This window comes from Schistocerca nitens, chromosome 8, assembly GCF_023898315.1.
Source record: "Schistocerca nitens isolate TAMUIC-IGC-003100 chromosome 8, iqSchNite1.1, whole genome shotgun sequence".
Taxonomy (NCBI): domain Eukaryota; kingdom Metazoa; phylum Arthropoda; class Insecta; order Orthoptera; family Acrididae; genus Schistocerca; species Schistocerca nitens.
The window spans coordinates 367,127,417-367,144,511 of NC_064621.1; the positions used below are offsets into that span (position 1 = coordinate 367,127,417).

At 44.5% G+C, this 17,095-nt stretch overlaps 1 protein-coding gene across 1 annotated transcript in view; it reads right to left on the reverse strand.

Annotated features, from left to right (window-relative positions):
• LOC126199296 (venom carboxylesterase-6-like) overlaps positions 1 to 17,095 on the reverse strand; it is an 85,108-nt gene that overhangs the window by 18,158 nt on the left and 49,855 nt on the right. Inside the window, exon 7 of the mRNA XM_049936121.1 lies at positions 11,718 to 11,899. Within this exon, the coding sequence (XP_049792078.1) occupies positions 11,718 to 11,899 (182 nt within the window). The remainder of the gene's footprint in view (positions 1 to 11,717; positions 11,900 to 17,095) is intronic.

Sequence of the window (17,095 nt, forward strand, 5' to 3'; positions counted from 1 at the left end):
ACTGCAGAACAGGGAATCAGTGATCATAAGGCCGTTGCAGCATCCCTGAATATGGAAGTTAATAGGAATATAAAAAAAGGGAGGAAGGTTTATCTGTTTAGCAAGAGTAATAGAAGGCAGATTTCAGACTACCTAACAGATCAAAACGAAAATTTCTGTTCCGAGACTGACAATGTTGAGTGTTTATGGAAAAAGTTTAAGGCAATTGTAAAATGCGCTTTAGACAGGTACGTGCCGAGTAAAACTGTGAGGGACGGGAAAAACCCAGCGTGGTTCAACAACAAAGTTAGAAAACTACTGCGAAAGCAAAGAGAGCTTCACTCCAAGTTTAAACGCAGCCAAAACCTCTCAGACAAACAGAACCTAAACGATGTCAAAGTTAGCGTAAGGAGGGCTATGCGTGAAGCGTTCAGTGAATTCGAAAGTAAAATTCTATGTACCGACTTGACAGAAAATTCTAGGAAGTTCTGGTCTTACGGTGGCTCGAAACAGCATATCCAGACACTCCGGGATGATGATGGCATTGAAACAGAGGATGACACGCGTAAAGCTGAAATACTAAACACCTTTTTTCAAAGCTGTTTCACAGAGGAAGACCGCACTGCAGTTCCTTCTCTAAATCCTCGCACAAACGAAAAAATGGCTGACATCGAAATAAGTGTCCAAGGAATAGAAAAGCAACTGGACCTGACGGGATACCAATTCGATTGAACACAGAGTACGCGAAAGAACTTGGCCCCCTTCTAACAGCCGTGTACCGCACGTCTCTAGAGGAACGGAAGGTTCCAAATGATTGGAAAAGAGCACAGGTAGTCCCAGTCTTCAAGAAGGGTCGTCGAGCAGATGCGCAAAACTATAGACCTATATCTCCGACGTCGATCTGTTGTAGAATTTTAGAACATGTTTTCTGCTCGAGTATCATGTCGTTTTTGGAAACCCAGAATCTACTCTGTAGGAATCAACATGGATTCCGGAAACAGCGATCGTGTGAGACCCAACTCGCTTTATTTGTTCATGAGACCCAGAAAATATTAGATACAGGCTCCCAGGTAGATGCTATTTTCCTTGACTTCCGGAAGGCGTTCGATACAGTTCCGCACTGTCGCCTGATAAACAAAGTAAGAGCCTACGGAATATCAGACCAGCTGTGTGGCTGGATTGAAGAGTTTTTAGCAAACAGAACACAGCATGTTGTTATCAATGGAGAGACGTCTACAGACGTTAAAGTAACCTCTGGCGTGCCACAGGGGAGTGTTATTGGACCATTGCTTTTCACAATATATACACTCCTGGAAATGGAAAAAAGAACACATTGACATCGGTGTGTCAGACCCACCATACTTGCTCCGGACACTGCGAGAGGGCTGTACAAGCAATGATCACACGCACGGCACAGCGGACACACCAGGAACCGCGGTGTTGGCCGTCGAATGGCGCTAGCTGCGCAGCATTTGTGCACCGCCGCCGTCAGTGTCAGCCAGTTTGCCGTGGCATACGGAGCTCCATCGCAGTCTTTAACACTGGTAGCATGCCGCGACAGCGTGGACGTGAACCGTATGTGCAGTTGACGGACTTTGAGCGAGGGCGTATAGTGGGTATGCGGGAGGCCGGGTGGACGTACCGCCGAATTGCTCAACACGTGGGGCGTGAGGTCTCCACAGTACATCGATGTTGTCGCCAGTGGTCGGCGGAAGGTGCACGTGCTCGTCGACCTGGGACCGGACCGCAGCGACACACGGATGCACGCCAAGACCGTAGGATCCTACGCAGTGCCGTAGGGGACCGCACCGCCACTTCCCAGCAAATTAGGGACACTGTTGCTCCTGGGGCATCGGCGAGGACCATTCGCAACCGTCTCCATGAAGCTGGGCTACGGTCCCGCACACCGTTAGGCCGTCTTCCGCTCACGCCCCAACATCGTGCAGCCCGCCTCCAGTGGTGTCGCGACAGGCGTGAATGGAGGGACGAATGGAGACGTGTCGTCTTCAGCGATGAGAGTCGCTTCTGCCTTGGTGCCAATGATGGTCGTATGCGTGTTTGGCGCCGTGCAGGTGAGCGCCACAATCAGGACTGCATACGAACGAGGCACACAGGGCCAACACCCGGCATCATGGTGTGGGGAGCGATCTCCTACACTGGCCGTACACCACTGGTGATCGTCGAGGGGACACTGAATAGTGCACGGTACATCCAAACCGTCATCGAACCCATCGTTCTACCATTCCTAGACCGGCAAGGGAACTTGCTGTTCCAACAGGACAATGCACGTCCGCATGTATCCCATGCCACCCAACGTGCTCTAGAAGGTGTAAGTCAACTACCCTGGCCAGCAAGATCTCCGGATCTGTCCCCCATTGAGCATGTTTGGGACTGGATGAAGCGTCGTCTCACACGGTCTGCACGTCCAGCACGAACGCTGGTCCAACTGAGGCGCCAGGTGGAAATGGCATGGCAAGCCGTTCCACAGGACTACATCCAGCATCTCTACGATCGTCTCCATGGGAGAATAGCAGCCTGCATTGCTGCGAAAGGTGGATATACACTGTACTAGTGCCGACATTGTGCATGCTCTGTTGCCTGTGTCTATGTGCCTGTGGTTCTGTCAGTGTGATCATGTGATGTATCTGACCCCAGGAATGTGTCAATAAAGTTTCCCCTTCCTGCGACAATGAATTCACGGTGTTCTTATTTCAATTTCCAGGAGTGTATAAATGACCTAGTAGATAGTGTCGGAAGTTCCATGCGGCTTTTCGCGGATGATGCAGTAGTATACAGAGAAGTTGCAGCATCAGAAAATTGCAGCGAAATGCAGGAAGATCTGCAGCGGATAGGCACTTGGTGCAGGGAGTGGCAACTGACCCTTAACATAGACAAATGTAATGTATTGCGAATACATAGAAAGAAGGATCCTTTATTGTATGATTATATGATAGCGGAACAAACACTGGTAGCAGTTACTTCTATAAAATATCTGGGAGTATACGTGCGGAACGATTTGAAGTGGAATGATCATATAAAATTAATTGTTGGTAAGGCGGGTGCCAGGTTGAGATTCATTGGGAGAATCCTTAGAAAATGTGGTCCATCAATAAAGGAGGTGGCTTACAAAACACTCGTTCGACCTATACTTGAGTATTGCTCATCAGTGTGGTATCCGTACCAGATCGGGTTGACGGAGGAGATAGAGAAGATCCAAAGAAGAGCGGCGCGTTCCGTCACAGGGTTATTTGGTAACCGTGATAGCGTTACGGAGATGTTTAGCAAACTGAAGTGGCAGACTCTGCAAGAGAGGCGCTCTGCATCGCGGTGTAGCTTGCTCGCCAGGTTTCGAGAGGTTGCGTTTCTGGATGAGGTATCGAATATATTGCTTCCCCCTAGTTATACCTCCCGAGGAGATCACGAATGTAAAATTAGAGAGATTCGAGCGCGCACGGTGGCTTTCAGACAGTCGTTCTTCCCGCGAACCATACGCGACTGGAACAGAAAAGGGAGGTAATGACAGTGGCACGTAAAGTGCCCTCCGCCACACACCGTTGGGTGGCTTGCGGAGTATATATGTAGATGTAGAACTTGGACCTCCAGGCCCGCAGCTTAGAGCTTGACCCACTAGATCACCACGGTCGCGAAAGAAATGACTTATGACTCTAAAAAGTTAGTGTGACATGAAACATCAAAATAGAGATTCAAGAGGAGCAGGAAATGAGAGAATTATGACGTAAAAACAATTCACCAATATGAAGGTAATATTTAATCTACTACTGGGTATTATTCGTTACCATTATGCTGTATCCGCGCGTTTTAATATTGATTCAAATGGCTTTGAGCACTAAGGGACTTAACATCTGATGTCATCAGTCCCCTAGACTTAGAACTACTTAAACCTAACTAACCTAAGGACATCACACAAATCCATGCCCGAGGCAAGATTCGAACCTGCGACCGCAGCAGCAGCGCGGTTCCGGGCTGAAGCGCCTAGAACCGCTCGGGCACAGCGGCCGGCTGTTTTAATATTCCTAGACCCGCTTTTCCAGTCTGTCAGCAAGGTGGTAGAGGTTTTGCTGCTCACATTCGTCCCACTCTACGATGGTGGCTGTATTGAAGTCACTCAGCGTTTGAGGATGGTTGCTCTGACCACAGACTGCATGTTCTAGATGCATGTTCAGTCACGTTGATGACTAAAATACTGCAGACCATTCTGTTTGGTTGGTTCTTGCCGCCCGGAGGAAGCTGTTCTGAACATGGGCATGGTGAGTGTGCGTCTGTTATCGTCTTCAAAGACGAACCCTTCGTCGAAATACTGACACTAAGGTTCGACAATAGGTGGAGAGTATCCTGTACCGATACTGCTCAGCGTTCTGTTGGGTACGTTTCCACAGTTCTAATCTGATAACATAGAAGTTTTCTGGTTATAGTGCTTCAGCAGACCGAGAGGAAGGCGACCGAAGCCGTGGCCGAAACGTTGAATTTATCAATGGCAGTTATTTTACAGTATGGTGGGACATCATACCCAGAAACTTTTTATGTTAATTCAGAACTCCCAAATTACCCTCGATGACGGTGATAGGTGGCCTGCGTTCGTACATGATACCAGCCCAAGACACCTCCCCTGAACCCATGGGACTGCAGGCCTGAGTCATGAATCGGTTTTTGGTCTCCTTCACACTATTCTGCAACGATTGTAAGGTCTCAGACAAGTCCAGCACTCGTCAATGAAGAGAACTCAAAATCACTGATCCAGGTTCTTTTCTAAGAGTTCCTTCGCCCACCTTCTTTAGTCACTGTTGTGCTGAATCCTTGGTACTGTTGTTAGTAATGGACGCCTATAGACAAAACAGATTGTATGGAGATGATCACCTACTGTCTGCGTCAACACAGCCCTCCCAGTTGCCTCCAAAATGACAGTGAACGATTCTGTCAGATTCTACTCGTGATGGAAGCCATAATTTTTAGGTCGACGGTCATCAGCTGCTGTTATGAACCTCAGGCGGCCACTATGAGGTAGATCCTCAAAGTTTTGTGTCTCACGATAGAGGTTTTGTGGTATAAAGTGGAACAGAAATAGGCAGCTCCGGTGCAAATAAAGTTCCAGATTCAGACCCCACAACGTTACAAGAATTAGACAGACACTTAAAATCTGAAAAAAAGTAGGAAGGCACCTGGATTAGACAGAGTGAATATGGACCTTACTAAACACAGTTGAATAATATACAAATTAAGAATTTTACATGTACTTAATAAACGCTGCGAAAATTGGCAAATACCTCTCTCTTGGTCAGGATGTGTAGTTAAAGTATATATTCAAAAGAAGATATTGCAAAAATCGTGAAAACTGTAAAGTAGTTAGCTTCATGAATACAAAATATAACGTCAACAGAGGATTAAACAGTCAACCGGTTGCATAGAAACGGTAGATACATTGACCTAGGTTTCGACACCTAATAGGGGTGCCTTCATCAGAAATGAAATGTTGCTAAATCGTAAAATTACATTGCTAAAAAGCAATAGTCAGAATTTGGAGCAACTATGCTCTAACCAAAAGTATAGCTGTTCCAGATTCTGACTATTGCTTTTTAGCAATGTAATTTTACGATTTAGCAACATTTCATTGTTATGAAGACACCTCTTGTAGATGTCGAAACCTAAATCAACGTACGTACCGTTTCTATGCAATCGGTTGGTTCTCTAATCCTATGTTGAACCTAGTATACGCTTGCTTAGTAACAGCTATGTTAAAAACTGCGAATTATAACATCTATACTAAAATAATAATTAAGAGATTAAAAGCTATTACAGATTACCTGTTAGGAAAAGAGCGAAGTGGATTTGGGAATAGGACATCGCCAATGAATAATGTCTTCGCATTTAGACAAAAGGTAGAAGAAACAACAGAAAGTAACTCGGAAACACATTTCACTTTTATAGATTTTGAGAAGATTTTTGACAGAGAAAATCGAATAGAATTATGACAAATACTAGAAAATGAGGACTATCCACCACACCTACTTTTGGTATAGGAGTCTGTATGCAAAGGATAATTTCATCATAGACCCTGGAATTATAAGAAGTGAACGGATTTTAGCATATATATTAGTTAGACAAGGGTGTAGCTTATCGCTCAATTTTTAATATATACGAGGGCCGTTCAGAAAGTAACCTCCGGTTGATTTAAAAAAATACACCAAGTTAAATAAAAATATTTTAATATATACATCTTACAACTACATCTTTGCACTATTTTTCTACATAGTCTCCATAGCGATTGAGGCACTTATCGTATCTCTTCACAAGCTTTGAAATTCCTTCTGCATAAAAATCACCCGCTTGTGCCTGGAGCCAGCCTGTGACCGCATCTTTGAGCTCTTCGTCATCAAACCGCTGTGACCCGAGCCATTTCTTCAAATGCATGAAGAGGTGATAATCACTTGGCGCCAGGTCTGGGGTGTAAGGTGGATGGTTGATAACGTCCCACTTGAAGGACTCAAGAAGGGCCGTTGTTCTGCGAGCAGAGTGAGGACGGGCGTTATCGTGCAAAAAAACGATACCGGAAGTCAGCATACCACGGCGTTTGTTCTGTATAGCCCGTCGTAACTTTTTTATTGTTTCACAGTACACGTCTTGATTAATGGTCATACCACGTTCCATGAATTCAACCAACAACACCCCTTTGGCATCCCAAAACACCGTTGCCATCAGTTTTCTGGCAGAAAAATCTTGCGAGGCTTTTCTTGGTTTGGTAGGCGAATTTGAATGTGCCCACATCTTTGATTGTTCTTTTGTCTCAGGGTTCACGTACTTAATCCAGGTTTCGTCACCGGTCACGATTCTGTTTAACAATGGTTCTCCTTCGTCCTCATAACGTGACAGAAAGTCTAATGCAGAGGCCATTCTGTGAGTTTTGTGGTGGTCGGTAAGAATTTTGGGCACCCATCGTGCACAGAACTTACGGTAACCCAATCTTGCTGTCACTATCTCGTACAAGAGAGTCTTATAAATCTGTGGAAAACCAGTAGACAACTCCGACATTGAGAAACGTCGATTTTCACGAACTTTTGCATCAACTGTCTGAACGAGTTCGTCAGTCACCACTCCTCTCTTCATCATGGACGTTTTCTCGTCCACTTTTAAATAAACGTACCCATTCACGGACAACTCCTTCACTCATAACTCTTGGTCCGTACACGGCACAAAGCTCACGATGAATAGCTGCTGCAGAATATCCTTTGGCTGTAAAAAACCTTATGACAGCACGCACTTCACATTTGGCGGGGTTTTCTATTGCAGCACACATTTCAAACTGCCACAAAAACTAAACTAGCGCAGGTACGACGTTCACTCGACCACGGCTTGATGCCGACTGACCTGTTGAGTGCGTGAACGCACAGATGGCGTCGCTACTCCCCCCACAACCCACACTGTGACCAATCGGAGGTTACTTTCTGAACCGCCCTCGTATATATATTGACGACATTTTAAAGAAAAGGGAATTGGTGCCAGACCTAAGTATTATATTATCAAACAGGGTCTGTTCAAACACTCTTATTTGCAGATGATCAAACAGTGACTCAAGTACGTGAAAGAAAGTTGCAGACATCCACGTATCATTTACTTAATCAATATAAATCTTATAATTCTGAAGTCTCATTTAATAAAACGGAAGTTATGGATTTCAGAGTAAAAGATCCAGTCAGATAAAAATTTGCCTGGAAATAACGATTTACAACAATTATCGAATTTTAAATATCTTGTTTGTGCCATAAGTTTTTATAATGAGGACATTCAGAAAAAAGTTAGCTGAGTTAAAGCTGCACGTGGGACAAATGAAAAATATTTTGAAAATAAAGTTAGGAAAGAAACAAAAACTAAATTTTGTAATGTAATGGATTTACTCACATTGCTTTATGGCAGTGAAGCCTGGATGCCGACTCAAAAACAAGTGAGCAAAATACAATCGGCAGAACTGAGGTTTTTAAGAAGTGTTAGAGGTTGTATAGCAATGGATAGGATACGAAATGGAGATATCAAGAAAGAAAGAAATATAGAATCAGTACATAACAAAATACTAAGTAGCAGATAGCACTGGACCGACCACAAACAACGAGTGGAAAATACCAGACTTCCCAAGAGAGTGTTAGATTACATAACGAGAGGAAAAAGAGAACAGTAACGATCCAGGGCGCGTTGGAGACATCTGGGAAGCCGGAACGGGCAAGAGTGGTTACTCCATTAAGTGAAGGAGAAGGCTATAGAGGCTGAAAGTTCGGATGGTGTAGCTGTGACCTGTGGTGTGAGCCAATTCGGCAGACACCTTCCCATGCTCACAAGCTTTCTTGCCGTAGAATGAAGGTACGGCCTAAGATGAAAATAACGCTTTTAAACATGGTGACAGTTCTGAACAGTCCAGGATTGGAGTCACAACGAGTTCTGCTGAAGTGCACCGAGAATGCGGATTTACTTGCATCCCTTCTCCCCAGGGGGCTGTACAGAGCGATTTCCTGCAACCAAAAAGTTATTGAGAAAGAGGCTGTCTATTAAAATACGCGCAAACTATCCAACTCGTGAAGATGATGCAAAACCTTTTTTGAGCGGTTAATATGGTATATGGACAGCTACTTGGAACCAGTCGTAGGACTGAAGATCACAACAACATGAAGGTTTAGAATCTGCGTGACTGAACTAGGGAATTTGATTTTAGCCTAACATCAGATTTTGTTCCACAGTTGTTGTAAGAGGTTATACACCAACAAAACAGTGTTTATTTTGAGTAACTACCCCAAACGTGTTTGTCTCGCCTGTTTGGTGCTAGGGAATTTTGGATGTCAATTAGGGTACGAGGGCCATTCAGAAAGTAAGGTCAGATCGGTCGCGAAATGGAAACCACAGTGAAAATCAAAAATGTTTTGTTTGTGATAGTTAGCTATGCCTTTCAGCTGCTTCTCTACAAAGTGGCCGCCCCGACTGACGTCGTAGCGTTGTACCAACTTTCACAATACCCTTGTCATAGAATGAGGCCGCCTGTGCTTTCCGTCACTTCTCTAAGCTGGTCTGCAGTTCGTTGTCTGTGCCAAAATGTCTTCACGGCCAGCGGTTCATGTGAGCAGAGGTGAACACCAGAGGGAGCCAAGTCCGGGCTGTAGGGTGGGTGATCAAACACTTCCCATCGGAAACGCCGCAGGGGTGTCTTCATTGACCCTGAAGTGTTCGCCTGAGAATTTCCATGAAGAAGAAAATGTATGACAGGTACATTCTACATCTACATCTACATCTATACTCCGCGAGCCACCTTACGGTGTGTGGCGGAGGGTACTTATTGTACCACTATCTGATCCCCCCTTCCCTGTTCCATTCACGAATTGTGCGTGGGAAGAACGACTGCTTGTAAGTCTCCGTATTTGCTCTAATTTCTCGGATCTTTTCGTTGTGATCATTACGCGAGATATATGTGGGCGGTAGTAATATGTTGCCCATCTCTTCCCGGAATGTGCTCTCTCGTAATTTCGATAATAAACCTCTCCGTATTGCGTAACGCCTTTCTTGAAGTGTCCGCCACTGGAGCTTGTTCAGCATCTCCGTAACGCTCTCGCGCTGACTAAATGTCCCCATGACGAATCGCGCTGCTTTTCGCTGGATCATGTCTATCTCTTCTATTAATCCAACCTGGTAAGGGTCCCATACTGATGAGCAATACTCAAGAATCGGACGAACAAGTGTTTTGTAAGCTACTTCTTTCGTCGATGAGTCACATTTTCTTAGAATTCTTCCTATGAATCTCAACCTGGCGCCTGCTTTTCCCACTATTTGTTTTATGTGATCATTCCACTTCAGATCGCTCCGGATAGTAACTCCTAAGTATTTTACGGTCGTTACCGCTTCCAATGATTTACCACCTATGGCATAATCGTACTGGAATGGATTTCTGCCCCTATGTATGCGCATTATATTACATTTATCTACGTTTAGGGAAAGCTGCCAGCTGTCGCACCATGCATTAATCCTCTGCAGGTCCTCCTGGAGTACGTACGAGTCTTCTGATGTTGCTACTTTCTTGTAGACAACCGTGTCATCTGCAAATAGCCTCACGGAGCTACCGATGTTGTCAACTAAGTCATTTATGTAAATTGTAAACAATAAAGGTCCTATCACGCTTCCCTGCGGTACTCCCGAAATTACCTCTACATCTGCAGATTTTGAACCGTTAAGAATGACATGTTGTGTTCTTTCTTCTAGGAAATCCTGAATCCAATCACAAACCTGGTCCGATATTCCGTAAGCTCGTATTTTTTTTCACTAAACGTAAGTGCGGAACCGTATCAAATGCCTTCCTGAAGTCCAGGAATACGGCATCAATCTGCTCGCCAGTGTCTACGGCACTGTGAATTTCTTGGGCAAATAGGGCGAGCTGAGTTTCACATGATCTCTGTTTGCGGAATCCATGTTGGTTATGATGAAGGAGATTTGTATTATCTAAGAACGTCATAATACGAGAACACAAAACATGTTCCATTATTCTACAACAGATTGACGTAAGCGAAATAGGCCTATAATTATTCGCATCTGATTTATGACCCCTCTTGAAAATGGGAACGACCTGCGCTTTCTTCCAGTCGCTAGGTACTTTACGTTCTTCCAGCGATCTACGATAAATTGCTGATAGAAAGGGGGCAAGTTCTTTAGCATAATCACTGTAGAATCTTAAGGGTATCTCGTCTGGTCCGGATGCTTTTCCGCTACTAAGTGATAGCAGTTGTTTTTCAATTCCGATATCGTTTATTTCAATATTTTCCATTTTGGCGTCCGTGCGACGGCTGAAGTCAGGGACCGTGTTACGATTTTCCGCAGTGAAACAGTTTCGGAACACTGAATTCAGTATTTCTGCCTTTCTTCGGTCGTCCTCTGTTTCGGTGCCATCGTGGTCAACGAGTGACTGAATAGGGGATTTAGATCCGCTTACCGATTTTACATATGACCAAAACTTTTTAGGGTTCTTGTTTAGATTGTTTGCCAATGTTTTATGTTCGAATTCGTTGAATGCTTCTCTCATTGCTCTCTTTACGCTCTTTTTCGCTTCGTTCAGCTTTTCCTTATCTGGGGTTGCGTGAAATAAGGCGAAATCTCGCAGTGGGTACACATACTTGGCGGGAGACGCTACTGCTCCAGGCGTCTTTACATGTTCACTGTGGTCTCACAACTGAAAGGAGCGACGTGACTCGATCGACAGGCATACTAGAGACACTGCCCAGCACATCTGTGCAAAGTATCATTTGATTTTCGCTAACGTTTCCATTTTTGACCTATCGGACCTTACTTTCCGAGCAGCCCTCGTATATCAATCGATGAAGATCGTTCTGTCGTTGCTGACTGACAGATTTTTATTTTTCTCCACTTGTAGCCTTGTTATACTAGCAGTATGGTTTGTAGTGTCCATCCCGTTTGTAAGGTCTCGTTTCGCCCTGCTAAAGATATTTCCAAGCATTACTAAATTTTCTCTGTTTCCTTTCAAACGATTCATGAATTCAGTGTGTGGATAAAACAGTAGTCTTCTAACGGTATATTCATAAAGCCATGATCTATTTATCAAATACAGACCTACTCAAAGGATTCTCCTCCAGTATTACAGCGGGATCGTAGACTATCACAAGCAGGGAGACTGATAAAAAATCACTTAATTTACAGGAAGTAACTCTTTCACACTCAGACTGTCCAGTGCTGTTGACACTTACATCGGTGATGGCTTGAGCATCGTCGATGGTGATGTTCTCGTGGCCAAAGTAAAAGTCCCGCATCTTGAGTGCCGCCTCCTCGCGCTCTTCGGCCGTCGCCAGGTGCAGGATTGGAGACACTATCTGCACGAAGTTGTCACTGAGCTCCTGGACTGCTGCCGTGTCAGAGAGGTACAGCTTCTCTGTGGGAAAAAATGTTCATCAATTATTCTAGAAGACTAGTCGCTAGCAGACGCAGAAACATAGCGCGAACTGGAGTAGAGGAGAAGTGGGTAGCAACCGTGTTTATCAAATGGTTCAAATGGCTCTGAGCACTATGGGACTTAACATCTAAGGTCATCAGTCCCTTAGAACTTAGAACTACTTAAACCTAAGGACATCACACACATCCATGCTCGAGGCAGGATTCGAACCTGCGACCGTAGCGGTCGCGCGGTTCCAGACTGAAGCGCTTGGAACCGCTCGGCCACACCGGCCGGCCGGGTTTATCGAAAATAAGCCATCTAATGTCAGGAAAGCATTCCCAGAGGCAATTGTAACTGTTCAATCGTTCATAATAAAGCCACATAATGATGCACCATTCCACGAAAACTCACGAAACGAGGAGTTTAAAAGATGTATGTTGTTTCGTTGTGTCCTAAAGAACAGACACCACTCACTCGCTTACTCACTTACACACACACACACACACACACACACACACACACACACACACACACACACACACACACACATATATATATATATATATATATATATATATATCAGTAAGGTGCGACGACCATTCTTTCAGTGAGAATGCGCACCAAGCCCTACCTCTTGCGGGAATCCGAAATGGCAGGTAAGTGTTCACGGGTAGGTGAGCCTATGATATTAGGAGGGCAACAGGGTGGGAATTTGGGGCGGCTATGGGGCGTCCAAGGATGATCGAGGCGGATAATGCGACCGCTTGTGTCAAGCGGCAGATTCGGATTCGAGTCCCGGTCTATCACAAATTTTCGCCTGTTACCACTGATTCATTTCAGTGCCGAAATGCAGCTAACGTCATTGGGAGCTGAATAGAAATTATTTAGGTACATAAAAATAACACAGAACTTGGACAAGTATTGTTGTATAAGGTTTTCCTACTTTCATAAAGCTCGTAGTTCCTCTATAAGTGATGATGGGCGAGGTAGAGAGGATGTAAAATGTGGACTCGCAATGACAAGAAAAGAGTTTCTGAAGACGAGAAATTTGCTAACATGGAATATGGGCTTAAATGTTATGAATGCTTTTCTGAGGTATTTGTCTGGACTGTAGCCTTGTGTTAAAGTGAAACATGGAAACAGGGTAAATTAATTCAAGTTTTGTAAGAAAATACGCTATTGAATCAGAGATGGTCAAATGTAGTATCGATTGTGTAGTAGCGTCGCTGCTCAACCGTGATCGCTGATTCAAGGTGTTATGGTTAATGTGTTAGAGTAACTTTAGGTCGAGTGATGTATGGAGGACTCTCAAGTGTAAGGATGTGTTGTTTCTGGTGTGTGCTCGATATATACTTACCCGCCTATGGCAGTAACGATTTTTGTTTTATTTGCATGATACTGTGATGTTTGCTAACTGTAAAAGGAAACTCAACAGAAGTTGGAAAAAATTAAGGTAAAGGAAGTTTTTTTGTTACTAATACAATGTGCGTATTCATAAGTGATAATTGAGACAATATCTCACATCCAATAATTTTGTAAAGGTAATTGTTATGTGTAGCCGTCGGGTGGCCGAGCGATTCTAGGCACTACAGTCCGGAATCGCGCGACCGCTACGATCGCAGGTTCGAATTCTGCCTCGGGCATGGATGTGTGTGATGTCCTTAGGTTAATTAGGATTAAGTAGTTCTAAGTTCTAGGGGACTGATGACCTCAGAAGTCCCATAGTACTCAGAGCCATTTGAACCATTTTCTTATGTATAAACAGGTTATTGAATGTGTTAATTGTGAGCATTATTAATTTTCAAAAAGTCAAAATACAAGTTTTAGAGTTAGTGAATATTGATACTTACCCAAGTCAATACGAGTTCCCAGATCCATGTCATTTTGATTAACTACTTTTCTCAGGAAGTTATTGTCTCAGTCATATTTAATTTAATTAAAATGTGTGACAAGCAACAGCCTTGCACAATAGCTGTTTGCTGACTATACAATTTTAAGTACTAACAGAGAGCAGTGCGAAGAGCATTACCATAGCGCAGATAAGGATAAGAAATTTTAGTATTGCAGCGACGGCATTTATTAAGCACAAGGACCATTATGTTCGAACTGATCAACTTTTGTTTTATTAACAGGGCCAATTTCAAATCAATACTATTTCACCAGATTCAGTTTTTGTGTTACGTAAATTCATGTAGTTTTGATTTGATTCGAAGCTATCGACATTTCATATTCTTACAGCTAAATTAAAATTACACTCTCGCAGTCAGAAAAGTTCACTACAGGGCCAAGCACATAAGCGACGAGACAAAATACACATTTACATTCTGACAGCTGTGTTTCAGACTACTGTCAGTTACGGAATTTCAATCATATTTCAAAAGTACATGTTTCAACAATAGTTTAGACAAGAAGAGAATAGAGGTTTTTGAAATGTCGTGCTACAGAAGAATGCTGAAGATTAAATGGTAGATCACGTGAGTACTGAGGAGGTACTGAGTAGACTTTGGAGAGAAAAATGGTTCAAATGGCTCTGAGCACTATGGGACTTAACAGCTGTGGTCATCAGTCCCCTAGAACTTAGAACTACTTAAGCCTAACTAACCTAAGGACATCACACACATCCATGCCCGAGGCAGGATTCGAACCTGCGACCGTAGCAGTCGCGCAATTTGGAGAGATAAGAAATTTGTGGCGCAACTTGTCTGAAAGAAGGGATTGGTTAGTAGGACACGATCTGAGACATCAAGGGAGCACCAACTTGTTATTGGAAGGATGTATGTATGTGTTGCGTGGGAAGATGAGAGGGTAAAAATCGTAGAGGGAGACCAAGAGATGAATACAGAAGCAGATTCAGAAGGATGTAGGTTGCAGTAGTTATTCGGTCATGCAGAGGCTTGCACAGGATAGAATATCATGGAGAACGCATCAAACCAGTCTTCTAACTGAAGACCACAACAACAACAACAACAACAACAACAACAACAACTATAACCTCGTTATAAGCTTCATCTAATTCTCAACATAACATTTAGAAATTACATCAGAGCAGAGAAAAAAAAGGCAGAGATTACGTTAGTTAATGAGAGGTACAACAATGAAGACAAATTATAGGAAAGTGGATTTAAACTACAGTGACATGCCAAATCATTGTGACCACTGCCCACCGTGATATTGTAAACAGCCAGAAAATGTTGCAGGCAAGTAAGGTTCAAAATGGTTCAAATGGCTCTGAGCACTATGGGACTTAACATCTCAGGTCATCAGTCCCCTAGAACTTAGAACTACTTAAACCTAACTACTTAAACCTGACATCACACACATCCATGCCCGAGGCAGGATTCGAGCCTGCGACCGTAGCGATCGCGCGGTTCCAGACTGAAGCGCCTAGAACCGCTCGGCAACCAGCGGCCGGCACAGGCGCGTAAGGCAGCAGGGAACATATGTAAGTGGAGCAGAGACGAAAGGGGAAATCATTTTAGCGACGATACCGATCTCAGATGGAGAAATCTACCGACACCTGGTACTTTGACACAGGGCAGGTTATTATGGCCCAGCACCTGGGAACGAGCATCTCGGAAATAGCGAAGCTGGACGGCTGTTCGCTTGTTACTGCCTTGAGCGTTAATGGAAAACTGTTGATCGAAGATGAAACCACATGACCAGATGTTGCACGTCTAAGCCTCATTAGAGACGTGGAGGAGTGTCTGGTCTGTAAAGCAGAATAGCTAGCGATCTGTGGGAGACAGAGTACAATGCTGATGCAAGCAATGGTGTTTCCGAAAAGACGATTCAGCGTTCGGTATTGAACATAGATACCAAGTGGGCTGAGGCATGAATGGAAATTTGGACTGAGGAGGGAGGTGTGCTAGAGTAGTCCGTGCAGTTGCGCAAAGCTACTGTGCCAGGGTGGCGTAGTGGTTAACGCATCCACCTAGTGAGCAATAGTTCCAGGTTCGTATCCCGATCTAAATTTTCATTAGTCGCTTCAGTCTGCATACAAACATCTCCATATTAGACGATCGCTACATGCTTCTAAACTGACACAAAGACCTCGTCAGTTACGACTGCAGTGAGCACGAGATCATCGAGAAGGGGCTATGATCAGTGGAAACGTATCGCCTAGTGCAATGAACCACGTGTCCTGTTAAGCCAGGTCGATGGGCGTGTTCAGATCCAGGCGAGCGGCTGCTCCAAAGGCGCACTGCGCCTTGGACGCTGGGCTACTACGCTGTGGGGACATTCACTTGTGTTTCCATGGGATCTCTGGTAGTAATCGGTGGAAACATGTCAGCTGTGTCTACGTGAACATTACTGTGGACTGCCTGCACCTATTCTTGATGATGTCTTCTCTGATGGCGGGCCGGCCGAAGTGGCCGTGCGGTTAAAGGCGCTGCAGTCTGGAACCGCAAGACCGCTACGGTCGCAGGTTCGAATCCTGCCTCGGGCATGGATGTTTGTGATGTCCTTAGGTTAGTTAGGTTTAACTAGTTCTAAGTTCTAGGGGACTAATGACCTCAGCAGTTGAGTCCCATAGTGCTCAGAGCCATTTGAACCATTTTTTCTCTGACGGCGAAGCCTTCATCCAGTGTGATAAATGTCCATGTCAGAAAGCCAGAATGGCGCTAGAGTGGTCTGTGGAGTATGACAGTACACTTCATGTTTTGCCGCCATACTCGCGACCGCTATTGGGCGCGAGCACCGATCCCGCAAACCACCGGCTCGCAGTTTACGGGAACTGTGTGACCTGTGCCTTGACATGTGGTGGGAAATACCTCAGGAAAGCTCCCAGGGACTTGATGAATCCATACGACGAAGAATTGCGGTTGTATTGCGTTCCATAGGTGGATCAGCATGTTATTAAGACGTGGTAATAATGTTTTGGCTCAAATGGCTCTGAGCACTATGGGACTTAACTTCTGAGGTCATCAGTCCCCTAGAACTTAGAACTACTTAAACCTAACTAACCTACGGACATCACACACATCCATGCCCGAGGTAGGATTCGAACCTGCAACCGTAGCGGTCGCGCAGTTCCAGACTGAAGCGCCTAGAACCGCTCGGCCACTCCGGCGGCAATAATGTTTTGGCTCATCGCTTCATGAGAGCTGCCAGCAATGGACGTGACAGAATGGGGGATGAGGGAGAGAAAGAGGAACGTTATAAAACACAATTAATGAAGATAAGGGAAAAGAG